The 23,886-nt window shown below is 53.6% G+C and overlaps 11 protein-coding genes across 11 annotated transcripts; 6 read left to right on the forward strand and 5 right to left on the reverse strand.

Moving 5' to 3' along the window:
- Positions 1 to 395: 395 nt before the first annotated feature.
- AYO21_02732 (hypothetical protein) lies at positions 396 to 791 on the forward strand (the record flags this gene model as incomplete). The annotated part of the gene is made up of 1 exon (XM_022652709.1): positions 396 to 791. One exon carries the CDS (start codon positions 396 to 398, stop codon positions 789 to 791), a length of 396 nt encoding a protein of 131 aa, XP_022515065.1.
- Positions 792 to 1,040: 249 nt separating this feature from the next.
- AYO21_02733 (hypothetical protein) lies at positions 1,041 to 2,588 on the reverse strand (the record flags this gene model as incomplete). The annotated part of the gene is made up of 9 exons (XM_022652710.1): positions 1,041 to 1,057; positions 1,145 to 1,232; positions 1,295 to 1,399; positions 1,469 to 1,497; positions 1,557 to 1,563; positions 1,615 to 1,707; positions 1,778 to 1,871; positions 2,239 to 2,426; positions 2,502 to 2,588. 9 exons carry the CDS (start codon positions 2,586 to 2,588, stop codon positions 1,041 to 1,043), a joined length of 708 nt encoding a protein of 235 aa, XP_022515066.1.
- Positions 2,589 to 3,640: 1,052 nt separating this feature from the next.
- AYO21_02734 (hypothetical protein) lies at positions 3,641 to 4,131 on the reverse strand (the record flags this gene model as incomplete). Its single annotated transcript, XM_022652711.1, has 2 exons — positions 3,641 to 3,949; positions 4,036 to 4,131. The coding sequence occupies 2 exons, from the start codon at positions 4,129 to 4,131 to the stop codon at positions 3,641 to 3,643; spliced, it is 405 nt and encodes a 134-aa protein (XP_022515067.1).
- Positions 4,132 to 4,586: 455 nt separating this feature from the next.
- Positions 4,587 to 6,782, reverse strand: AYO21_02735 (hypothetical protein; the record flags this gene model as incomplete). Its single annotated transcript, XM_022652712.1, has 6 exons — positions 4,587 to 5,026; positions 5,147 to 5,555; positions 5,643 to 5,863; positions 5,931 to 6,088; positions 6,152 to 6,431; positions 6,542 to 6,782. 6 exons carry the CDS (start codon positions 6,780 to 6,782, stop codon positions 4,587 to 4,589), a joined length of 1,749 nt encoding a protein of 582 aa, XP_022515068.1.
- Positions 6,783 to 7,272: 490 nt separating this feature from the next.
- Positions 7,273 to 8,396, reverse strand: AYO21_02736 (hypothetical protein; the record flags this gene model as incomplete). The annotated part of the gene is made up of 2 exons (XM_022652713.1): positions 7,273 to 8,262; positions 8,319 to 8,396. The coding sequence occupies 2 exons, from the start codon at positions 8,394 to 8,396 to the stop codon at positions 7,273 to 7,275; spliced, it is 1,068 nt and encodes a 355-aa protein (XP_022515069.1).
- A 1,434-nt stretch (positions 8,397 to 9,830) lies between these two features.
- Positions 9,831 to 11,045, forward strand: AYO21_02737 (hypothetical protein; the record flags this gene model as incomplete). The annotated part of the gene is made up of 3 exons (XM_022652714.1): positions 9,831 to 10,186; positions 10,261 to 10,401; positions 10,463 to 11,045. 3 exons carry the CDS (start codon positions 9,831 to 9,833, stop codon positions 11,043 to 11,045), a joined length of 1,080 nt encoding a protein of 359 aa, XP_022515070.1.
- Positions 11,046 to 11,741: 696 nt separating this feature from the next.
- Positions 11,742 to 13,362, forward strand: AYO21_02738 (hypothetical protein; the record flags this gene model as incomplete). The annotated part of the gene is made up of 2 exons (XM_022652715.1): positions 11,742 to 12,918; positions 12,986 to 13,362. 2 exons carry the CDS (start codon positions 11,742 to 11,744, stop codon positions 13,360 to 13,362), a joined length of 1,554 nt encoding a protein of 517 aa, XP_022515071.1.
- An 801-nt stretch (positions 13,363 to 14,163) lies between these two features.
- Positions 14,164 to 16,119, forward strand: AYO21_02739 (hypothetical protein; the record flags this gene model as incomplete). Its single annotated transcript, XM_022652716.1, has 1 exon — positions 14,164 to 16,119. The coding sequence occupies one exon, from the start codon at positions 14,164 to 14,166 to the stop codon at positions 16,117 to 16,119; it is 1,956 nt and encodes a 651-aa protein (XP_022515072.1).
- A 429-nt stretch (positions 16,120 to 16,548) lies between these two features.
- Positions 16,549 to 18,384, forward strand: AYO21_02740 (hypothetical protein; the record flags this gene model as incomplete). The annotated part of the gene is made up of 1 exon (XM_022652717.1): positions 16,549 to 18,384. One exon carries the CDS (start codon positions 16,549 to 16,551, stop codon positions 18,382 to 18,384), a length of 1,836 nt encoding a protein of 611 aa, XP_022515073.1.
- A 649-nt stretch (positions 18,385 to 19,033) lies between these two features.
- AYO21_02741 (hypothetical protein) lies at positions 19,034 to 20,566 on the reverse strand (the record flags this gene model as incomplete). The annotated part of the gene is made up of 1 exon (XM_022652718.1): positions 19,034 to 20,566. One exon carries the CDS (start codon positions 20,564 to 20,566, stop codon positions 19,034 to 19,036), a length of 1,533 nt encoding a protein of 510 aa, XP_022515074.1.
- A 714-nt stretch (positions 20,567 to 21,280) lies between these two features.
- Positions 21,281 to 23,404, forward strand: AYO21_02742 (hypothetical protein; the record flags this gene model as incomplete). Its single annotated transcript, XM_022652719.1, has 1 exon — positions 21,281 to 23,404. The coding sequence occupies one exon, from the start codon at positions 21,281 to 21,283 to the stop codon at positions 23,402 to 23,404; it is 2,124 nt and encodes a 707-aa protein (XP_022515075.1).
- Between the last annotated feature and the right edge of the window lie 482 nt (positions 23,405 to 23,886).

The raw sequence follows: 23,886 nt of genomic DNA on the forward strand, positions 1-23,886 counted from the left end.
TTGATCGCTCTTCATAGTAGTTTGTATCAAAGATGGTGCTTGCAAAAGAGCCTCGTCAAACACGTCCTGACCTGACGGCGTGGCAAATACTTTGCGAATATCCTGGACGATTCACCCTGCTGCCTGCAATTGGATGAATTCCTGCGACCAATAATGATCCCTGTGTTGACTTTTGACTGACAGTCGCGGTGTAGTATTCAGGTTCGGAAGTAAGAAGCCCTGCTGCAATGCCTGCTGCCTAGTCGACTCTCTCTTGCGCTTCTGGTACTTGATCACAAAATATTCCACCTTCCTTCTCTTAGACATCAGGACCACGTCTGCCTCTCCCCGAACAGCGATTTTCTATCGTCCAGATCAAAGCACCGAGCTATTCCAGTCCCGAAGCAATTCTAGCAATGTCTGCTCCGACTACGGACGACGGCAACGCCCAAGCTGCAACCGGCTATACTGGTCCGTCCGCGCACATCATGATCAAGGAACACATCCTCACCGATGAGATAATCAAGCGCCACAACGACCCTGAATCCATCCTGGGAGGCCCAGAGTTGATCCTCCTCAATGAATACGTCCAGGCTCCAGATCAGAGGCTCGAGATACTACGGGAGCACGATATGCTTGATGCGGAAGGCGCTAGAACGGGCTCACGCGCTCAAGAGGCCCACCATAGTATTGTTGGCTGGGCAATGGCAAACGATTACTTCCACGAGGAAGATATTGCGAAGCTCAAAGGATGGTTTGATGCAGGGAATGCTGACGAAAGTATGATGGAGCATGGCTGGAGAAGGCAGTGAGAAACAGGTGCGAAGGGGTGCAGTCGTGAGCTGACGGGGGCTTCAAAGTGATTTCCAAGTGAGCGGCGAGCAGATCTTATTCTGCTTGTGCCGACAAGCCATCTTCTTCTGTCGACTGACTATCTACTGCCCCGCGAATGCATTCGCTTTCGTCCTCTTCCGCTTCTCTTCCTCCTCCTACTTCTCTGATACAACGACCTCTTCTCGGATAGATGGAGCGCTCGCTACCATTTGTCTCCACATTGGGAATCACGAGAAATTGATGCCTGAGGGTTGAAGACGTGTCAGGAAAGAAAGGAAGGCCGCAGAACAAGTCGTCCAAGCCCCGCTCCAATTGATCTAGGTGGACTTACCTCCATCACACAAGACGGTCTGACCCGTGATGTTCCTCGCTTTGGGACTTGCTAGAAAACTGACCAGATTGGCGATATCTTCAGGGGTCTGTTTTCACCGATTAGCCACCAGGCAATCAGTTCCAGAGAGGATCCGAGACATGGACGGACCTGCGAACGCTTGAGCACTGCTCGTGCCTCGACAGATTTCTGGAACGCAACTTCTGGATCAATGCCATGTCGCTGGGAGAGGCTGGCGCCAATCGCCTTCCACATCTGATGTGTTTCAAAGAGTAAGCAAGATTCCTCTCACTGGCCCATGCCAAACGACGTGCAGTCACTCACTGGTGTGTCGACGGGGCCGGGCGCGTAGGCTTTAGTGGTTGCAACAGTGAGTATCAACTATTTGACCGGAGGCGAAGTCCAGACTAACCATTCACCTAAGATGGGTCAGTCGCGGTCATGAACGAGGGGACATGATTTGCCATTACGTTGATATCGTAAGGTGCAAACTCTCCCGCCGCAAGCTGGGTCAGTCCCCGAACGGCCCATTTGCTGGTCGAGTATGCTCCGGCATTGCCGGTCTGTCACCACGGTCAGAGTTAGGTCCGAGACTTTGTATAAGCAGAGCCATGTAGTCGAGAGAACGCATACCGCCTTGAAGCCAGCAGTGGAACAAGCCCCGAGGATTTTTCCTCCTTTGCCTTGCTTGATCATCTGCTTAGCTGCGGGGATCTCAAGGTCAGTTCTTTCGACACGTTTTCAGCCGCAAGATCCGTGGGTTGACGAATGCTCACCCGCCTCTCTATAACAAAGCAACACGCCGCGGACATTGACCTGGAGAGACACCGGTAAGGAGGGATTCACGATCAAGAGGATGGTATCAAGGAAGCATGCTTCTCACAGCCAAGACTCTGTCCCACTCTTCCACGCTAACTTCCAATAATGGCTTGGGGACGATGATTCCTGCATTGGCGACCATAACCTGGGGATGGGATGTAAGTGCGCCAGCTCCCATAGCAGCACCAGTGAACAGAAGGGGCTCGCACGTTCAGTTCCCCCATCTCGCTGGCTGTCTTTTGCACCATCTCATGGACCTCGCGTTCGTTGCTGACATCGGCAAAAAGACAGATCGATCTTCTGCCTGCGCCGGATTTCCGTGAGCATTTGGAAGTAGGCAATGCAAGACAATTTTGACGTTCCCAGGAGTGGCATCTCCACCGCTGAGGTTCTTCCCACCTTTTGCTTCCACTTCCGCCTTGACGGCCTCCAACTCTTGAGCCTGTGCTTGGATGTCATTGACCTAAAAGATTGTAAGCTGGACAGTCACGATCGCAACTCCTCTTCCCGCGAAGAAGACGAGTTTCTTTGCACTCACTGCAACATCCATCCCGTCATCGGCAAGCTGCAGGGCAATCGCCCGCCCGATGCCTCTTGAGGCGCCTGTCACAATTGCCACAACCATTGCTTGTATCACTTTTTTTTTTTTCGAAAAAGAGCAGTTTTCTTCTTGGACGGTCTGGTTCTCAAATTTCCAGGATCCGATGATTGTTGCCCATCTATCGAGGCCACTTTTTGTATGTCGATATTCTCCATCTGGGCCCCCAGGGCATGGACTCCGAGGCTCAATCTGCGCGTTCCATCACTCCACCACCCCACCGCCTTTTGCCGAGTGGTGCTCGGTAGCCGGCAAAACGTCGATTGAGCACGACCCCAGTGGAACCGCCCGTGTACATTGGGGCTCCACCCCTTGCCGATGCGAATTTGGGCGTCGAAGACTGTGGGTTGGGGAGTTGACGTTTTGACGCCACGCCTCCCTTCACTCCTCCGTCTAATAACTTGCTATATAACGTACTACACAGCGTCGTTCACGGAAAACCGGTTAGTGTACGGAGCCAACAGGGTCTGAATTTCTCTCTATTCCTAGTTTTATCCGACGGTTTCCGGGCCGCCAGAGAGCTTATTACCGGCGACGGTAAGCTCTCGTATAGTACGAAAGGTAGACGGGTATCCTTAAACGTCTAAATTAATGATCTGTTTATTTAGTATTCCCTCTTAGTCGTTTAATCTAAGCTGTTGTGATTCGTGCCTAATTGTCTTTCAAAGTCTACATTTAACGCGGCGAGCGAGGGGAGCGTGACTGACGTTATATACGGCGGCGGCAGCGCGAATAGAAGGATATCGCTGTTATACGATATCGTCGACGGCTTGTTGGATAATGAGCTCTCTATTAAATGCTATTTGAATAGCATTCAAGCTGTTTTGGTTGAGTTGTACGTTGGTAAAGATGGAGGGATCAGCGAATGCAAACCACCCCAGTGAAGAGGACGGACAGAGTAATATCAATTCAAATGCTATCTCCAACAAAACATCAATTCATTGACTCGAGCCCGCACGTCCACTAACATTTCCCAAGTTTCTTGATCTGAAGCTGATTGTTGCTTCCCCGACAAGTAGCACCGCCGAGGTACGGTCCGATGCTGGAGTCGGCGTCGGCGTCGGCGTCAGGGTGGCGGATCAGGGCAGCTCTCCCGAGTCCTTCAATGCCGTAACCACTTCACTCGCCGCCTTCAAGGCATCTCTACCTGCGGGAACACCACAATAGACCATCGTGTGCCGGCAGGCCTCACAGAGCTCCTCTTCGCTGATGCCATTGTGCAGTGCTGCTCGGAGATGGATCTTCAACTCTGGCGCGCGATTCAAAGCGACGAGCATAGCGATGTTCATCAGGGACCGCTCTCGGAATTTGAGGCCTGGCCTGGCATAGCTGGAGAAACAGACTTCGGAGATGAACTCGGACGCCGTCTTGGTGAATATATCATCCTTCTACAGCAATGCGAGTGGTTAACCCGGAGAACTGGTTCGCATGACACTCACCGACACACGAAAGGGGAGTAAGGCTGGCCACTCACTGCATCGCGTCGCAGTTCTTCGAGATGCTTGCTACCAAAGAATTCGTTCCTCATTTTGGCACCCACGGCCAGTTTTGTATCAGGTTCGGAAGCCATGATTTGGAATAAAGGGGCCGAGAGGAAGAGGCAGAAAGGAAAAGGGCTTCGTGGGCTGTGCACTTTGCCTTTACGGTATTTTTCGAGCACCAGCAAAAGAAGAGTTGACAATAAATTTAAAGAAAGGTCAGTGGCTCAGGCGGAATGGGAGGAGCATGGACGCTTTATATATTGTCATGTTGGGCGACCAAAGTCAGCCCGCACACCGGCGACTTTCGGCACTCCGGCAGAAGGGCCTGGGATCCGATTCTTGGTTCGTAACTACCGGATTGCATGCATGTTTACCAGGAATCATGGATTGTTGGTTTGGGTGATGCCGTGGTTCGGCATTGATCCGTTCTATCTACTAGGAGCCAACGTAACAAGATCTCGCACCATCCATATCCAAGGCATCTATTAAGATCTAATAGCTACATTCAGGAACTCCACCCCCAAGGGATCCCTTTAGGCTTCACTCAGGGAGAGAAGAAGACATCGGAGAAGTCATTGGGCCGATCCAGATACCATGTCGGGTTACTGCACTTCTCTCTCACGGAGAATCCGTTGCCCAGAAACGCGAAACGGTTACTGGAGAAATAAACATATTCGTAGTCCTCAGGCCGGAAGATCTCCATCATGTGAAACCAGTGAATCCTGCTTCCCGGGTGAAGCGCTGTGATGGGCCCTTCCGCTGTCCCGTTTTTGTACCACGACCGACACGGGCCTGCCCAGACCGTCCTGGGAAGAAACACTCGACAGTGTTGAGTAAAGTCCCGGACCGCGTCCGTCCGGACGCAAACGGACTTGATTCCCTCAATTTGCACCTTCTTCATCATCCGGACAACGTAACGAGAAACTTGCTCGGCGATGGTGAGGACGCTGCCATGCCCGATTGGAGCGTTCGGTCCCATGAATACTGTGTTGGTCGGTGCCCAGTCAGTCGGTCTGACAAGCGCGGAGGGTCTCGCATACAAGAAAAATATAATATATATGGGACAGCAGTCTCACAAAGGGACCACTGAGAGGGACGACGTACCAAAATAATTAGGCATCTCAGCCACAGCGCATGACATGTATGCTCCGGGGAGGCTTTTTGTCCACATGTCCTGAAGGTTCAGACCGTTCCTGCCGATGATTGGGAAACGTGGGCAGAACGAGACATCGAAGCCGGTGGCACAGACGATGGCATCGAGCTCAATCACTTCGCCGGACTGAAGCTCGATCCCGTTCGGAAGAACACGAGCGATTTGCTGCGTGACGACCCGGACATTATCCTCCGTCAGGGCCTCGAGATAGCCGGGCCCAGGGGTCAGCCTGCGACAGCCGGCGGGGAACGTGGTGGGAATGATGGCCTTGATCAGTTCCGGATCATTTCTGAGCGTTTTCGTCATGTGTGCAATTAGGTTCTTTTGCAAGACATCGGCTAGGCCGTCATTGTTCACCATCTAAGAGGGCTCTTGGTCAGCTACGACTTGCAAACACCGGCCATTACCCCCCCTGGGCCCCCGCAAAGGTATAATTCGCGTACGCACCGTGGCAAACCGTGCATTGACTTGCTCTTCCGTGGCTTTGATGAATGCTCTGTAATATTCCGCATCGTTTTCGAATCTGGCGATTTGCTCGGGACGGAACTTGTCCCCATCCATCAGAGCGGACTGAAGGATCTCGGCACTGGCGCCTTTCAGCATTCTCTCAGTCTGCGGTGGAGCGATCCAGGTGGGAGAACGAATAAAGTGCACAAGCTCTTTGACGTCTGCATTGGGGGACGGTGTCAGTTGACTGGCCAGCAACCTTGCAAGGTGGCTTTTTGAGACACTCACGCGGTTGAATCGACGGAACAATTTGCACTCCCGAAGAGCCATTTCCAATGACGGCAACCTTTTTGTTGCGATAGTCGAAAGATTCGGGCCACGCTGCGCTGTGAACCAGGTCGCCTTGGAAGTCAAATAGGCCGGGAAGATTGGGCCATTTCCAGTTGCTGCGCGTCTGTCAGTCGCCAATGCCCTGCGCGGAAGGGGGAAAGGGGGGGGGGGGTTCCAACTTGAGGATCCCGGTTGCGTTGAGGAGGAAATGGCATCGATCATCGACAATCTCACGGGAGACGAGGTTTTCAATCTTCAACTCCCATTCTCCAAGGTCTTCGCACCACTTTGCGTTGATGATCTTGTGCGACAATTTGATCTCCGGGCGCATATCTTCGTCGTCACAGCAGCGGATGGCGTAATCCTTGATTTCCTCGGCGTTGGCCGAGAACTGGGTCCAACGAGGGTTGGGTTTCCAGGTAAATTGGTAGTTGTGCGAAGGGTGATCACACTGACAACCTAAGAGACAAAATCCGACCAGATTAGCCCGTTGCTGTATGGGACCGGTATCAATGGAGGGGTCTCCAAGTGACCTTGCTCGCTGGCAGAGGGAAAGAAAATATGCCTACCTGGATAACGGTTCTCATACCAAGTTCCTCCAACCTCGGGGTTCTTCTCATACACCACATGTTCGTAGTCCGTCATTGTTTTCCGCAGAGTCCGGATCATGTTGATCCCACTGATGCCCGCACCGATGGTGATGATCCTCAGTCTCCGGGTAGTTCCCAGGGGCTGTTCAAGGATGTGGTATTCTTTACCATGGTCAGTCCCATTGAGGGTGGGTGTTTCTGCAAGAGCGGACGGTGCCATGTTGTCACGAGTGCGATGTATCATCGAATGGTAGCCAGCTGTGATTTCCTCGGGGAGAGAAAATGCGGAAAGATTATATCTACTTTGGGAGAATAAGTCATGGCTTTCACCATGGTAGTGAGATATCCTGATGTCCATCCACCTGCCCTGGCACCCGCCGTCTCCTCACCTCACCTGACGAGGCGTCGGCAAAGCCAGTCTTCGGCAAATTTGGCTCGGCAAGCAGCTGAGTTACCGAAGACCAAGGAAGCCCTACCGTGAGGAACGAACCCAGCCCGGTACAGGTGATTTGCCACGCTTGGTCACTCCAGCCGTGATTCCGTCAAACCGAGGTTGAGCTTGCACAGCCCAAAGATCGCCTGAATAAAATCTGTGTGAGGCACTCTGCAGGCGCTGTCTCTATTGGACAGCACATGGTTTGAGTAGTGCGACCCGGCATCCAATGATGGGAAACGAAACTTGGGTCTGCTGGTTGCCAATGGTGTATTGACTACATCTGAGAACTGTATGGCTCGACAGGTCTCTCGAAATCTGTCCAGAGCGGGTCCAGCTGGACGTCGCAAAGATCGAAATTGAACATCATATCCGACTCGGCCTCCAAGAGTTGCATTGGAGGGGTTGCGACGGGATTGTGCGGCTGGGCAGAGTTCACGCACAGAAGATCCATGCTGGGACACAACGACGCGGGAAATGGAAATAACCTGAGCTTGTCGACACGGTGGCAGAGACCAGCGCAAAACATATTGTCTCCGAAAGCTGGACGGCCCGCGGATGCATCTGCTGGGAGGTGCGACTGCACAACGCCACCGTTGCCACCATCTCCCAGTACTGATCGCTGCACACGATCAACATTGGCGAGGATCAGGGCGCTGCTCGGATTGTTCGCCCTCATGTCCTGGAGAGCGAGCCGAACTTTGGCAAGGTCCTCCCTGTGCCTTGCGTTGGTGTCAGGGAACTTGACGAGGGCGTGAACCAGAGGGACGCTCGCCACCATGCAGTACCAGTTGTTGATTGGCAGAAGCGAAATTATATCCCCTCGATAGTAAATCTCCTCAAACAATGTAGCGATGGCTGAAGCTGCAACAACCGAGACCCTAAGGGATTCCAGACAGTTCTCTACCAGACGGTAGAAGAGGATGACCCCGGTGAAGTACATAATGTGGAGCTGATAGACAAACGGCCGATAAGCTCTCTGCTCCATTGGGTCGTAGAGGCGGAGATCTGGGCGAAGACTCTCAATCCAGTCTCTGAGGGATTCTCCGATATGGATAATCTGTTCCATAACCGGCCTCTGCTGTCGTCCATACTGTGCTTCTGAAACACTTCCCAGGATCTTGCAGAGTTTGGTCCTCTGAAGAAATAGTTCGTTATCTGGGTCAGCTTCCGCAAAGTCGTGGAGCGTTGGCAAGTTGACATCGACCTCTTGCATTCGAAGCGAAGACGGCCTTCCGTAACACAACGACTGTAGCGTGTCTTGATTCTGTCCCAAATGTCAGTGTTGAGCCTTTCGGTGAAGACGTGGGTGATCAAGCCTACAGCCAGATGCCACCAGATCCGTCGACACATGCCGGGTTCCGGTAAGCTTTTGTACGTGGCTTCTCTGTGCAAGCCCATGTTCAACGCATACCGTATTGCAACGCCCCCCCAGTGCCAGGGTGAATTCAGGCTCAATTTGGTTGGCGTCTCCGGGCTTCTGGAGGCCAGGAGGCAGACTGACTTTAACACGGTCAAATATCGATCTGCCTCATAGTCCATCGCAAGTAGGGTTTTGACCTTCCAGTAAAACTGATCCGCTAGGGGGGCGGATTTGGGTGCACGTCGGAAATGACTTCCAACCAGGCACAGGCACTGCTGGAGTAGAACTGACTGAGGTTCACTTGTGAGATCACGGCGATCCACTAACGGCAGGAAGGGGAACAGATGCGAAAAGTAAACTTCCGAAAGGGCATTCATAAGCGGAATCGGCGGGAGCACTGTAGCTTGAGTAACTCGCAACACCGTTTCAGAGATCACGGCGGCCTCGGCGGGCCAAGAGTCTGGAGGTTCAGACACGCAAGTATTTGATAACAGTGAATGCTCCCCAAGATAACCCAACGGCCGGGTTCCGGTCACGGGTCGGGATCTATCTTCTGCATCTGCTGTGTCTGCTGTGTCTTGTACGCCGTGATCATGGAGTCGCTCAGCGTCTCCTCTCGACAGGCTGTAGTTCTCCGTGTGGTGGTGGGAAAGGGCAGGGCTCGTGAATGGGGTCGCCACAGGCGCCACCTGTGTTGAGAGTTTTCGTGATCGTTCGCGCCGTCTTTAGACTCAGGACGTTAGCCAGGGAACACGGCAAAGACGGAGATGCGCACTTGCACAGCAGATTCCCCTTTCGGCAGTTGCTGCACTGACTGTCTGAACAAAGTTGAAGATCACATTTTACCTGCCAGAGAAGGCGGGTTAGCACCAATATTCCCACCAAACCAAACAGAGCGCCGCCCCAGGATTACCTTCCGTGCATGGCACTGGACGCAAACGACGCCTGCACGCCGACGAGTCATTCGGACAGTGCCTTCTGGAGTCATCGTTGGTGTGGAAGGAGGAGACATCCGGCAAGGGAAGCAAGGAAGCCAGGAAGCGAGGAAGCGAGATTTTCGAAGCGTCGGTTCTCTTGAGTGCGGCTGCGGCAGGCAGCTCGGTTATATACAAAGTGTGGAGGACACAAGGGTGGGGTCCTCGGCTGGGGAGCCTTGCCAAGGTGCGGGAACTGACCCTGGCTCTCTGGAGTATTTGCCTATTTCGGCGAATTTATGGGGGTGTTGAGGGGTCGAGAGAGGCACCCGGTTGGCCCCCGTGATCCAGAGATCCGGAACACGAGGCCAAGGTGTTGTGTGCACCGGCAGTCGGCAAACCCGCTATAGTATTTCGCTATTTGAGACCAAGCGCAGTCCCTGGGCTCTGGACTCTCGAATCTAGAGTGATGTTCGCACAAGACAGACAACTTGACCACCCTTCTTGATTCCTTAGCCTCCCGACATCATCAAGGGGGCCCCGATTCGTTCCAACACCATGTCGCACCCCAACCCGTACTTTCCAGTGCCTGCCAGCACAAACACCGTGCAGGTCCGCATTGTTGACTCGACGACCAGGATCCGTAATTTGCCCATCGAGTTTCTGATGAAGCCGCCCATGGATGGCATGCAATACATGCCCACGTTGCCTTCGTGGTCCTTTCTGATCGAGCACTCCTCCGGGAAGAAGTTGCTGTTTGATCTCGGGGTTCCAAAGGATTGGCGCGTTCTTTCTCCCAAGGTCGTAGAGCCTCTGGCTGCTCGCGGGTGGGACATCCAAGTCGATAAGGAAGTCATCGATGTTCTCGAAGAAGGCCAAGTGGCCTCAAGCCAGATAAATGGCATCATTTGGAGGTGAGCCTCAAACACAGCTTCGCTCCCCGCACCCCGGGTGTCAGGGTAGAATGTAAAGTGACACAGACTCTTAGTCACTGGCACTGGGATCACCTGGGAGACCCCTCGAGGTTTCCACCATCCACTGACTTGATCGTCGGCCCTGGGTTCAAGGAGGCATTCCTGCCAGGTTTTCCCGCAAAGGCGGACTCCCCAGTCAGAGAAAGCGACTTCCGGTGAGTGAACGCCTCTGGCCCGAACCGGAATTAGACTACTAACATCGCGGTGGTGTCAAAGCGGCCGCAACGTGGTTGAGATAGCTTTCGACAAGTCGCCTGCCGTTACCCAGGTAGGACCTTTCCAAGCATTCGACTATTTTGGAGACGGATCCTTCTTTCTGGTCGATACTCCTGGACATGCGGTAGGGCATTTGAGTGGGCTCGCGAGAACAACGGCCAACCCGGACACATTTATCTTTATGGGCGGGGATCTTTGCCATCACAGCGGTGAGATGAGGCCTTCGAAATACTTGCACATCCCGTCCGAGATTGCACTCCCGTCGTTCCCGCGCGGCATTTGTCCCGGTGCGGCGTTCGAAAAGTTGCTGGTTGAACGAACCGGGTCGCGAGAGAAGCCCTTCTTCGAGCCTGGATTTGGTTTAGACCTCGAAGAGGCCACAAGAACCATCGTCAAGGCTCAGGACGCGGACGCAAGCGAGAATATCTGGTTCATTTATGCGCATGACCCTAGCCTGATTGGTACCGTGGATCTTTTCCCCTTGTCTGCAAACCAGTGGAAGGAACACGGCTGGCGACGGAAGACCTTGTGGTGCTTCCTCGAAGATTTTCGAGATGCTGCCGATGTATTTCGTCGAGCGTAGAGATTGCATCTCGAGGGACCTCCCGTGTAGGTAGAAGAAACATCTCTTGAGCGACCTTGTGTCATGGGGGTGTTCTATTTCCCTCCTTCTTTGTGCACGTGCTCTAAACAAGAGTCTTTCATCGCTTCCGTGCTTCTGCGACGCCCATAAGCTTTCGCGCCAGCAAGGTTCCAGAGCACGCCAGGTCGCTTCGATAACGGAGGCCTGAGGCTGAGATGGAAATGTAGTTGTCATCAATCTCGCTCGATGCGGATACGAGTATGGGTTGTCTAATGTCGGCAGGCTTGGACGCACTTCTTCCGGCCCTCAGATAGGTGTGGAGACTATATAGCCATCATAAAGCCGGTCCTCGTACTCTGAACTCGGTAGAAACGGCCCCTGGCCCTTGGGAAGAGCCGAGCAACAGCCGGTCTGCAGCATTTTCCATGCGGCGACCACGCCAAGCGCCGCCGGTCGACTCCTCCACGTTTCCCCAGATATACTGCGGGACGGCAATTTCTTTACTGGGCTCGGTTGGTGAAACTGATATACGGCGTTGTGTCGAGGTATATACTAAGGCACGACCTCCCCGCAAGATCCCCGTCCATTCCCACAAAATCGACGCGCCTTCAGTTGCTTTGGCCATTGCGTCTTTCCTCCAACACCCGCCAGATCAATCTCGTATCTCTCTCTTCTCGACGAGACTTAAAACCAAGCATGGGGTCTACAGAGCCACAGAAGTCTAAGGACGTCGTGGAACACTTCGACAACGAACCTGGGCACGACAAGGAGGAGAAGGGGTTCAAGTCGCATGACGTCGCCACCTTCTCCCCAGCAGAGGAGAAGAGACTCCTGCGCCGAATCGACTTGCGCGTGACGTGCGTGCTTGGATCGTTATACCTTATCGCTCAGATTGACAGAAACAATCTCGGGAACGCGAACATTGCCGGCATGTCCGTTGATCTGGACCTCACCGGCAGCAGGTATTCCATCGTCGTTTTGTTCATGTTCATCACCTATGTCTGCTTCCAACCCGTTGCCGTGGTGGTGATCCGCAAGGTCGGAGCACGAGTATTCTTCACGACGATTGTATTGTTTTGGGCGGCAACCGAAATCTCTCTCGGCTTGGTCAAGGATTGGTACGACATGATCCCCCTCCGTCTCATATTGGGCGCCTTCGAGGCCGGCATGTTTCCCTGCGCTGCGTACATGCTTTCGAGTTGGTATACGCGGTTTGAATTGCAGCAACGAATGGCACTGTTCTACCTTATCGGCACCGTCGCCTCGGCCTTTACGGGAATCCTGGCTTATGGAGTGTCCCAAATGGGCGGCCTGGGAAGTGGCCCGGAGTGGTGGGGCCACCGCTACGGCCCTACGAAAGAGAACCCAGACGCCCCGAGCGGCTTTGAGTCGGGCATCGCTGGTTGGCGATGGATCTTCATCATGTTCGGTATCTTTACGCTGGTGGTCGGCATCGTCTGCTTCTTTCTAATCGTGGAATTTCCCGAGAAAGAGCTTGAGCCCAAGAGATGGAAGGTCCCCTTCCTCTCCGAACGAGAGACTGAGCACGCCATATCGAGAATCCAAGACGATAGAGCCGACGCAGAAGCTGAGGATTTCACGGTGCGCAAGTACCTTCGAGGCGCCGCTGACCTCAAGGTCTGGGGACACGCGGCCGTTTTCGGCCTGACTACCGTCACTAACTATGCCGTCGTCTATTTCTTGCCCATCATCCTGCGCGAGGGTCTGGGCTTCGGGATTGCTGCGTCTCAATGCTTGACGGCTCCCCCTTATGTCCTCGGCTGCATCTGGATGCTGAGCCTTGGGTGGCTCTCTGACAAGGTCCGCCTGCGTTCACCCTTTATTGTATTCAATTGCTGCAGTTCCATTCTCGGTGAGTTTTCTTCCGCCAACGCCCCCAGCGATTGCACCACCGAACTTGTGCTGACCTCCGTATCCAGGACTCGGTCTCCTTGGCTACACACACGCGGTGGCAAGTCGCTTAGTGGGTGCCTTCCTCGTCACAGCGGCTGGATCGGCAAATATTCCTGCAGCGCTTGCCTGGCAAGCCAACAACGTCCGGGGACATTGGAAGCGTGCCCTGACCTCGGCCATGGCCGTTGGGGCCGGGGGCATCGGCGGCATCGTTGGTGGGACTGTCTTCCGAACAGAGGACGCCCCAACTTACCATCCAGGGATCATCGCAACCCTCGTCGCCAATTCCCTTATGATACTGGTATGCGCCCTGCTTAACATCAAGTTCTATCGGGCAAATAGGAGAGCAGAAGCTGGCGGAAAGCCGATCGAAGGGTTGGCATCATTCAGATACACTTATTAATCGAACGGACCAAACCGGGAGACAAGCTTCTCCTTCAGGAGATAGCAGTTGGTCTTTGAGAATGACGATCTGGACAGAGGGCGGTAGATAGCATCCGATGTCATGAGTTATCTGTGCGCGAAATGTAGCTTGTTTGCGGGTCCCCGGGTAGGGGGGGGGGGGAGATTTTTGGCTCAGACCTGGCGCCAAGTATTGCTCCTTCAGTATATGGGTAAGAAAGACAGCAATTGAGCAGAGACGACCAAGAAAAAGAGCCCTAGAGAATATGTCTTGCTTGCCCTTTTGCGGGTGTGGAACCAGCTAGTGGAGGGCTGGTCAAGCTGTGCAAGCATTCGCGAACACCGGAGCGCAGTGCCCAATTCAATCAGTTTGAAGCCCTACACCACTCCCACTCCTGGCTCTAGGGCTCAGATTAAGTCTGCCCGCGAGACCGCGTAATGGGTTCGGGATTCATCGTCCGTAACCGCATGGGGCCCGCTATAGAGACTTCGTACCGCCAGCCGAGTGCCGTGTCTCGGATTCTCTCTCTCGCTTCCTCCCATCGACCTCCCAATTTCAGTCTCTTCCCCAGACGTCCAGGCCGGGACGCGAGATGCCCTAGTGCCCTCTTTGCATCGACTTGACCCCCCAACGCCGTGTCGTTGGTAATTGCCACGCAATATGCAAACCAGCCAGAGAGCGCGCTTGCGAGCGCCGCGAGCATGCCAGCGCTGCAACCAGCGCAAGGTAAAGTGCGACGTGATCGAGACGGGACTCCCGTGCAGCCGCTGCCGCCTCGACGCCGCCCCGGAGTGTACGATCATGCCCTCTCGACGAGGCACATATGAGAGAAGAAAGGTGCGCAACCAGGCGACACTTCTACGGCCAGCATCGTCCTCCCCATTGCCGGCGGACCGTCAGACGGAAATGCAACGCTCAAGTTCTGGCGATGGACAAGTACAAAGCCCGAACATCTCGCGCGCAACGTCGGAGAAGACAAAGAGTCATGCTGCTCAATGGGAATCCACCGAGGTGGCTGGCCGTACTGACGCTCCCGGCTCCAACATGAGCGTGCCGAATGCTGACCAGAGTTCTCTTGCATCTATGTTTGAAGCCTTTCTCAACAAGCAGAATTCGTCTCCGGAGAGTACAGTTTCAAAGCTGGGGATTGTCTTCTTCAATGAAAATTCGCCTCTGACCTTCGCTCTGTCCGAACTTCAGGGGTCGCAGCGACCGACTACATACAACGCGGGCTCCCATCTCCATGAGGATCCTGTGATTCAGCGCAGCGATCTCCATCCACCTCACATGTCGCATCAGGAGACGGGCTTCCTCAAGTCGAGAGGCGCATTTGACACGCCCAGGCCTGAGGTGTCGGACATGCTTCTCGCCGCATTTCTCGACCGCTTCATCCCTCTCTATTCCATTGTGGACAAGTCGAGCTTTGTGAAATCTTACCGGGAGCAAAGTCTGCCTTGGATCCTCTTTCATGCAATGTGCTTCATCGGGGCCACATTCTGCGACACCAGTAGTCTACACAGGGCTGCATTTGAGAACAGAGTGGAAGCTCGCCGATCCTTTTATAACAAGGCCAAGATGCTTTTCGACTTGGGCTACGAGACTAATAAAGTCGTGCTCCTTCAAGCGGTCCTTATGCTCTCATTCTGGGGACCCCAGATGAAGAGCTATTGGAACCCGTGTTCCTGGATCGGCTTTGGAGTTACGATCGCCGAGTCGCTTGGTATACACCGGAGTGACTCCTCAACGAGTATGGTGCCCCAGGCTAAAGGCTTGCTCCGAAGATTGTGGTGGACGTTGGCGGTGCGAGACGCTTACTGCGCTGCGCTGCTGGGTCGACCTTTCCGGATCAACATGTCTCAGTGTAACACTGACATGCTCAACATGGCCGACTTCGACCACGAGTCCGACTTCTTGGCCACGGGAACGGAGAGCCTCATCCATTGCAACTATCAGATACAGCTAGCAAAATTGTCGCTTGTCCTGCGCAAGATCATCGAGTTACGCTTCGGTCCCAGCGAAAACTTGACCACGCTACAAGATCTGCAGGACATGTGCAACGAGTGGAAAGCAAGACTCCCTCCGGAAGTCGACTGGGAGTTTCCCATCACCGACTCGAACAGAATCTTTGCAACAAGCCTACGCATCATTTTCCATCACCACGTCATCTTCATTTACTTCAACATGCCGAGCGTCCCGGAGGGCCGAGAAAGCGTAGAAGCCGACGTCGACAGCGCGTTTTCCAGTCTTCCCCAATCGTCGGCGGAGGTTATCTCGTCCACAGCCGTCACACTGATGACGAACTCGATGCTCGGCCTCGTTCCACATGAGATTTTTCCGGGCTTCTTTATTGCGAGCATTGTCTTTTATAGAAGGGTGCGGAAATCGAACCATGTCCACGCTCAAATGGGCCGTGCTGCCTTGGACAACTGCACAATGGTGATGAATGCGGTGAGGGAACGCTGGGATCCAGCCTTCTGGGCGATCAAAATCTTTGACTTCCTCGTAACCGAGGCCGCCAACTCGACGACAGCTTCGTTGACGACCGCATGGAGTTCCCAAAATCTGCAATCTGGAGGTTGCGGTGCAGAGAACCCAAATAGTGAGGTCTTGCAGGACACAACAGAAACCCAAGCCAGCGGCTACGACACCCAAAAAGATATCCTCCATTCAATTGACTTTGGACTGTCGCGGTTCGAAGTGTTGAACGAGTTTTTGTTGATGCCGAGCTATTTCGGGGCCACTCCAAACGCCTGGTGAAAGCGACCACGACGACACATCTCCCAGTATGTTGTCCAAACCCAAACCGACAGTTGATGATCTCAGTAACCCGCAGCAAATGAGGAAAAAGCAGTTTGCGGCAGTTGGCTGACGGCTAACAGTGGCGACGGCTACGGCCCAATTACCGAGCAGACAACCAACTCCTCCGGCACGCAAGCTTTCGTCGTGGAGCTGCAACCGATCGCCAGGCCGAACACTCGGCAATGACTCTCAGGCTTGCGGCTATTTCGTCTCAAGCCCCTGCTCAGTGCGTTCTCGATAAAATTGGGGACCAACAGATATTGACCGCGTTGCCAAAACTGGCTGGAGCGACTATCAACCCCCGGACATGAGAAGGTCCTTATTGATTGGATACCTTGGTCTTGATTGAAACCGTGACCGCCGCCTTGTCATAGATTTCGACCAACAATGACCATCTTCCACAGCCCGTTTCCGCTGCTCAATCTGCCCGAAACAGACATTTTCTCTTTTCTCTTCGAAAGAAACGATAGGCCGTTTCCGAACGAACATGGTGAGTTTGCGACCCTTTACAAAGCGCAGGAGAAGCAATGGCCACTGATTTTCCATACTGCAGTCATCTTCAAGGATGCCGAAAATGAGAGACAATATTCCTACTCCCAAGTCAAGCAAACAGCCCTGTCTTTCGGCCGCGGGTTAAGGGATCGCTTCGAATGGCAGAAAGGCGACGTCCTCGTTCTCTTTGCCGCCAACAACGTCGACACTCCAGGGCTTATCCTGGGGACGCTTTGGACTGGTGGAGTGATTTCGCCCGCGAACCCAGGCTACACTGTCCGTGAGCTGGTGTACCAACTCCAAGACTGCGGAGCTCGAGCCGTGGCGACCCAGTTCTATTTGCTGGAGACGGTGAAAGAGGCATGCCGGCAGGTTGGAATATCGGAAGACTCTATCTTGCTCGTGGACGAACAGAAGGACCCTTCTGGACGCATTAAACACTACACTGAAATACAAAGTAAGAGCCTTGCGACTCGATACCAGAAAGCCACCATCGAGCCCAAGGCCGATCTTGCGTTTCTGGTCTACTCTTCTGGCACGACAGGAAAACCCAAGGGCGTGAGGCTCTCGCACTATAACCTCACCTCAAATGTCAGTCAGCTTCAACCAGGAGAGCAGTACAACCTCAGCTGGGACGGCTCAAGAACCAGCAGCGACATCCCACTACCAAGACCCGGGGCAGGAGGAGATAAGATTCTTGCCTGTCTTCCGTTCTTCCACATTTACGGCCTTACCACGACGGTTCTCAACCCTCTGTACACCGGCACCACCACAATAGTTCTTGCGCGGTTCGAGATCGAAAAGTGGTGCAGGCTGGTCCAGCACCATTCAATCACCTTCTCCTACATTGTCCCTCCGATTGTCCTCCTGTTGTGCAAACACCCGGCCGTTCCCTCCTACGATCTCTCCAGCATCCGCATGACCAACTCGGGAGCTGCTCCTTTGTCGAGAGAAATGGTCGAGACATGCTTTCAACGAACGGGAATCCGGGTCAAGCAAGGATATGGTCTGTCTGAGACCAGCCCCACCGCCTTCAACCAGCCATGGGACGACTGGAACGTGAGCGTTGGAAGCGTGGGCAAGGTCCTTTCCAATATGGAAGCCAAAATCTGTACTCCCGCCGACGAGAATGACCCGACGGATCGCTCCCACCGAGAGCTACCGGCGCTCCCACAAGGTACGGTGGGCGAGCTTCATGTCCGCGGACCGAATGTCTTCCTGGGCTACCACCACAACCCAGCCGCAACGGCCGAGTGCCTATCGCCCACCGGTTGGTTCCGTACAGGCGACGTCGGATACATGGACGCTCAGGGCAATCTCTTCCTCACAGACCGTGTTAAGGAGCTCATCAAGTACAAGGGGTTCCAAGTTGCCCCTGCTGAACTCGAAGGCTATCTCCTGGAGCATCCTCTGGTGGCCGACTGCGCTGTTGTTGGGGTTCAAAGTGCGCAGCTGGGAACCGAAGTGCCCAGAGCTTATATCGTGCCGGCAGGCGGTGCTGCTGGCGACAATGGATCGTCGTCCGACCTTGACCGAGCGAAGCTAATCATTGCCTGGCTCAACAGCAGGGTGGCCAACCACAAAAAGTTGAGAGGCGGAGTCAAGTTTGTCCAGCAGATCCCGAAGACCGCCAGTGGCAAGATTCTGCGCAGGATCCTCAAAGAGCAAGCAAAAGCTGAAGCAAGCAGCGAGGTCGGTGCGAGGGTGGCGCCGATCGGCCCAAGGTTGTAACAGAGCACAAACGAGAGCACATCGCAGTTAGCAAAGTGTATGTTGGATTGTCAAGATGCGCCGGGCACTGCTACGAGGATAGGCAGGAGGTGGTGAGGACGCCGCACCCCCCGAAAACTAACACCCTCGTCTATCAAATTCAGTGCTTCTCTTGTTTTCTCTCTCTGTCTCTCCATCCCGTCGGCCCTCCGTCCATGACTGTACTCGGGCGGGTTGGAATTTTGCTGACAACTGGGCTAAGCGTAGAGAGCGTATCCTGCCTCCGGTGCTGTCTGACAACCAGTCCTGATTCTGGTATCGTTACCGCTACACCTATGCCTCCTACCGAGGAACCCGAGGGCATTGACCGCTCACCAGTTCTCTAAGCCCCGTGGATCCACATTTCCCAGCGGCTTAATTGTCTGTGCCCAGTTCCATGTAACCGCGGGTTCCAAAGTCTGCACTGACTGGAGGACGGTAATTTTCGGCAGCTGGTCCAAGAGCTCCGTACGCTTCTTGTACGCTATCTATCTGCGGGCTCCGTGACACCGGCCCAGCGTCAGTATTGAAAGAAAGGCGTCTGTGGCTCTTCGCGACCAACACAAGCCATCGGGCCGCCCCCAGAGAAACCACTCGGGCGTTTAGTGTCTTTACTCTGTATGCTTGAGATCTAGGCCAACCCACCAAGAGTGACACTCTTGATGACCTGGTACTCGGCTAAGCCGTACTTGCTCCCTTCTTTCCCGTAGCCTGACTCTTTGACCCCTCCAAAAGGCGACCCGGCTTCTGAGATCTTGCCGGTATTTACACCAACCATGCCAACTTGCAGAGCTTCCGCAACCCGCCAGATGCGGCGGTGGTCATTGGAGAAGAAGTAGCTGGCCAACCCGAATTCGGTGTTATTCGCCAGTCTCACCACGTCTTCCTCCCGGTCAAAGACCACCACAGGGGCTATGGGGCCAAATATCTCTTCTCGAGCGATCATCATCTCGTCAGTGATGCCGGTCAGCAAGGTTGGTTCCACAAAATTGCCCGCGGCCAAAAGGCCTTTGGCAGCGGCGGTCTCGCTCGTTTCATTTCCACCCCCTTGGGCCACCACGGTTGCCCCCTTGAGGACGGCATCATTGATGAGCTCATGCATCTTGTCGACAGCAGCTTTGTTCACCAACGGGCCATTCGTCACGGATGGGTCGAATCCAGACCCCATCTTGAGATCGTGGCGGATTCGGTCGCTCAATTTGGAGATGAACGTGTCCGCCACCATCCGTTGCACAAAGACTCGGTTTGCGCAGATGCAGGTCTGGCCCGAGCATCGAAACTTACATCCCATCAAAGCATCGACAGCATCATCAAGATCTGCGTCTTCAAAAACGATGAATGAGGCGTTTCCTCCTAGTTCCATAGAAATTTTCTTCATAGTTTTTGCCGCCTTTTCCGCTATAGCCTTGCCGACCCCCGTCGATCCGGTAAAGCTGATCTTTTTCACCTTGGGATTGGTATATAGCTCCTCCACGGCGGCACGATTCCTCGTTGTTACCGTCTGAATGACGTTGACTGGGATCCCAGCTTCCCCCGCAAGTTTCGTTAATGCCAGTGCGCAAAGCGGTGTTTCGCTTGGAGGTTTGATAACCACGGTGCAGCCAGCAGCGATGGCGGGAGCGACCTTGCGCGTTATCATAGCCATGGGAAAGTTCCATGGGGCAATGATCCCACATACTCCAATAGGCTGCTTGAGCACAACGGCAGTGCTGTTAGGGAAGCAGGAGGGAATGATATCGCCGTACGAGCGAATGGCTTCCTCGGCAAACCAGGAGACCATGTTCGCACTCGACTCTACCTCTGCAGCAGCATCAGCCAGGGTTTTGCCGTTTTCCATCGTTAGCAGCTTGCTCAGGTCTCGCGAGTGCTTCCGAATTAGGGTCGCCCATTTACGCAGCATGGCTGCGCGCCCGTACTCCTTTGTTCTCGAAAAGGTTTCGAAGGCTTCATGGGCGTGGTCGATTGCTGCTCTGAAGTCGTCCATTTCCATATTTGCCACGTTGGCAATGACCTGGTTCGTAACTGGATCATAGACCGGGAAGGTGCCATTTCCGCTGACCCATTCACCGCCAATGAATGATCGCTCCTCTATCAAGTCGTGCACTTCGAGAGCATCTCTCAGGCATGTTGGATGCCGCTCGCCACCATGGGAGGGCTTCTCCATTTGCTCTTCTGGAGGTTGGACCCCTCTCTTGTTGCCAAAGTGACGGTATTCAAAGGGAAAGCTGCACTCTCAAACCGGCAGACAGTTTGCACGTCAATTTATCATTTGCGAAAGGTCAAACAGATGAGGGTTGGTCCGCACATTCAAGACTCAGGTATTTCTATTCACTTTACCATTCCTGAGTCGACTACCGAGTTTCCGTCATTACGTCTATCCACCATTCCGGAATGGTTCTGCTGAGGGGAGACGCGCAGCCGACTCAAATAAAGTCGGGAAGTGTCAAGCACCTGCCTCCACCAGCGATGTGAAGTGATGCCGGATGTTGCAGCAGACATAACGGCACAACCACTGAGGTCGGCGCTTCCCACTATACACCATTGTGGAGACAAACCGACGAATGGCTGAAGCGATTACTCAGACTATTCGGTAGGAGATCGGTAAAATTTTTGTATTTGCCGACCAGTATTGACCTTTCGGTAGCGCGGCAAAGGGGTGCGAATCGAGTAAATTTCCTGTGCTCGGTACTGAGATTCGGGGACTGGAGCAACATTGCGTGTATAGCTCGAGATGGCGTGTTTTCGGCCTTTGTGAGTTCTAGGCCCTGCTGATCGTCTCTGTATAAGGTCTCACCGTACAGCACAAAGAATAGGACGAACCAAAACGCTCTGCCGACTGCCTGACGATTCCCTCAGCGACCCAACTCTTTCTTGAAACATGTCAAACAAACCTGACTGGGTAAAGGCTTTGAAGCCGGCCGGTCCCCCTGGAACTGAAATTCTTGCAGCGGAAAGGAAATCGTCGCCCATTGATGTCGATGGACTCGCGGCCTTTTTGTTCACACAGCCAATCTTGGATCGTAATCACAGAATCCTCGAAATACTCCAGGCAGAACCCGTATTCGACAAGTCGTCGAATTACTTTCGGGGCCGCACTGAAAGAATTAAGGCCGCGCTTGCCCGTGGGAAGCGACTACAACAGTTGACGGAGCTTCATGGGTGGTCTGCTGAGGAATATCAAGTGGCATACGACTTGATCGGAGAGCCAACACCCTATGGCCTCCACGCCGGAATGTTTATGGTTACTCTGAGAGAGCAAGGGACCCCCGAGCAGCATCGGTTATTCCTTGAAAAGGCTCAAAAGTACGAAATGATCGGGTGTTATGCCCAGACAGAGTTGGGCCACGGGTCGAATGTACGAGGGCTCGAGACTACAGCAACCTGGAACCCGCACAGAAAGACCTTTACGCTCCACTCGCCATCGCTGACATCTTCGAAATGGTGGATTGGCTCTTTGGGCCGGACAGCAAATCATGCAGTTGTCATCGCGCAGTTGATCATCGACAAGGTCTCCTACGGACCTCATCCTTTCGTTGTTCAGATTCGAGATCTACAGACACATCAACCTCTAGACAACATATACGTTGGTGACATCGGGCCCAAATTCGGGTTCAATACCATGGACAACGGCTTTCTTTTATTAAACAATGTGGAGATTCCGCATGATAATATGCTGTCGCGTTTCTCCCGAGTTGATGCCTTGACAAACAAGTACATCCGTCCTTCCAATCCCTCACTCGTGTATGGAACTTTGACGTGGGTTCGCTCCAACATTGTCCTCAGATCCGGGGCAGTCCTTGCCCGGGGAGTGACTACAGCCGTCCGGTACTGTGCCGTCCGCAAGCAGTTTCGCAGACTTGATGCCGCGAGCAATGGCACCAGCGACACTACCGAAACGGCGGTCCTCAACTACTCGATGGTGCAATATCGATTGTTGCCGCTGCTGGCAGCAACATTTGCTCTGCACTTCACGGGTCAGAATATGATTCAATTATATCAAGCGAACCAAGCTGCCATGAACGGGCCCGACCGAAGTAAATCAAATGCCGACATCCTTCTCGCCGAGCTCCATGCATCCTCTTGTGCCTTGAAAGCTTACACGTCGACCGTAGCGGGCGAGGGCCTGGAAACGTGTCGCCGGGCATGTGGTGGCCACGGCTATTCTAGTTTCGCAGGCGTCGGCTCCTTGTATGCAGACTATCTACCAACCCTGACGTGGGAAGGTGACAACTTCATGCTGACACAGCAAGTCTCACGATATCTCCTGAAAATCGCTCGCCAAGTGGTGTCCGAGGTCGACGTGAACTCGTCGACCCATGCTGCACCAGGCAATCAGTTCAGTATCCACACGGCCACAATACTCGCCAATTACAGGACGAAACAATCCGACACAACAGTGGTACCCTTTGATGTATTGGGAGACGACACCAGCTGCCTCGTCGATGCCTTTGCGTGGAGGGTGGCCTACCAGACATTCGAAATTCTGAGACGCCATGACGATGAAGGCGCATCGTGGGACAGCCTCCTTGTTTCTTTCTGGCGGCTAAGCACGGCCTATTCGCAGTACTTGGTCGTCCGGAATTTCCACCAAGTGTTAAGCCATCCGACAGCGCAAATTTCGCCACCTCCCGCGTCGGACACGATGGCGGTGCTACACAGTCTATTCAGGCTGAATGCGCTCTATTGCCTGTCAAACGAATCCTCGGAATTTCTTACAAGCGGTGCCTGTACGGCGAAGGTGCTTCATATGCTTCGCGAAGAGCGATTGCTGCCGCTGTTGTCGGAAGTGCGACCACATGCAGTAAAACTGGTCGACGCTTGGAAGATTTCAGATTGGCAACTCGACAGTAGCCTGGGACGGGCAGATGGGAGAGTGTACGAAGATCTGTTTTATCGCGCCAGCGAGAATAACCCTCTGAACGACATCATATTTGACCCATCTCCAAACAGCACCACTCTCTTCAAGACAAGAAGCTCCCGAGGTCCCTCGAGCAAGCTTTAGAGAAGGGCCCTGCTAGCATCATATCGGAAAGCGCTGTTTCTCGCCATCCCGCGAGCGCTTCCAGGGCGAATTTTAGGATAGGCTGAGCCGCAGGGAATACAACGCGGCGAATAAGAGAGTGCTTTCTCTCCTAAGAACATTTTATCCTGACCCAGAGATAATTTTACACACCAGGCCGAGAGCTTGAAATTTATCTATAAGCCAGCACCCAGGTTACACGTAATAACAAATCAAACTTTCTAATGAGGCAATGCTGGTCTGTGTGCTGTAGTTTTACTAGAACCGCCTATTTACTACCTAGGTAAGGTATATATAGGTCACTCCCAAGGTCGTCTCTGGTACATGGGCTAATTCGTCATTTTTATAATGGCTAAATGTTAAGGACTGCCTGGCGAGTAGCTATCACATCTCGTAGAAATCTAATGGTAGCCAGTATAGCCCTCTATCTTGTGGTGTAATAAAGATATGACGCTCAAGGAGCG

The sequence above is a fragment of the Fonsecaea monophora genome, assembly GCF_001642475.1.
Source record: "Fonsecaea monophora strain CBS 269.37 chromosome Unknown Scaff12, whole genome shotgun sequence".
Lineage (NCBI taxonomy): Eukaryota > Fungi > Ascomycota > Eurotiomycetes > Chaetothyriales > Herpotrichiellaceae > Fonsecaea > Fonsecaea monophora.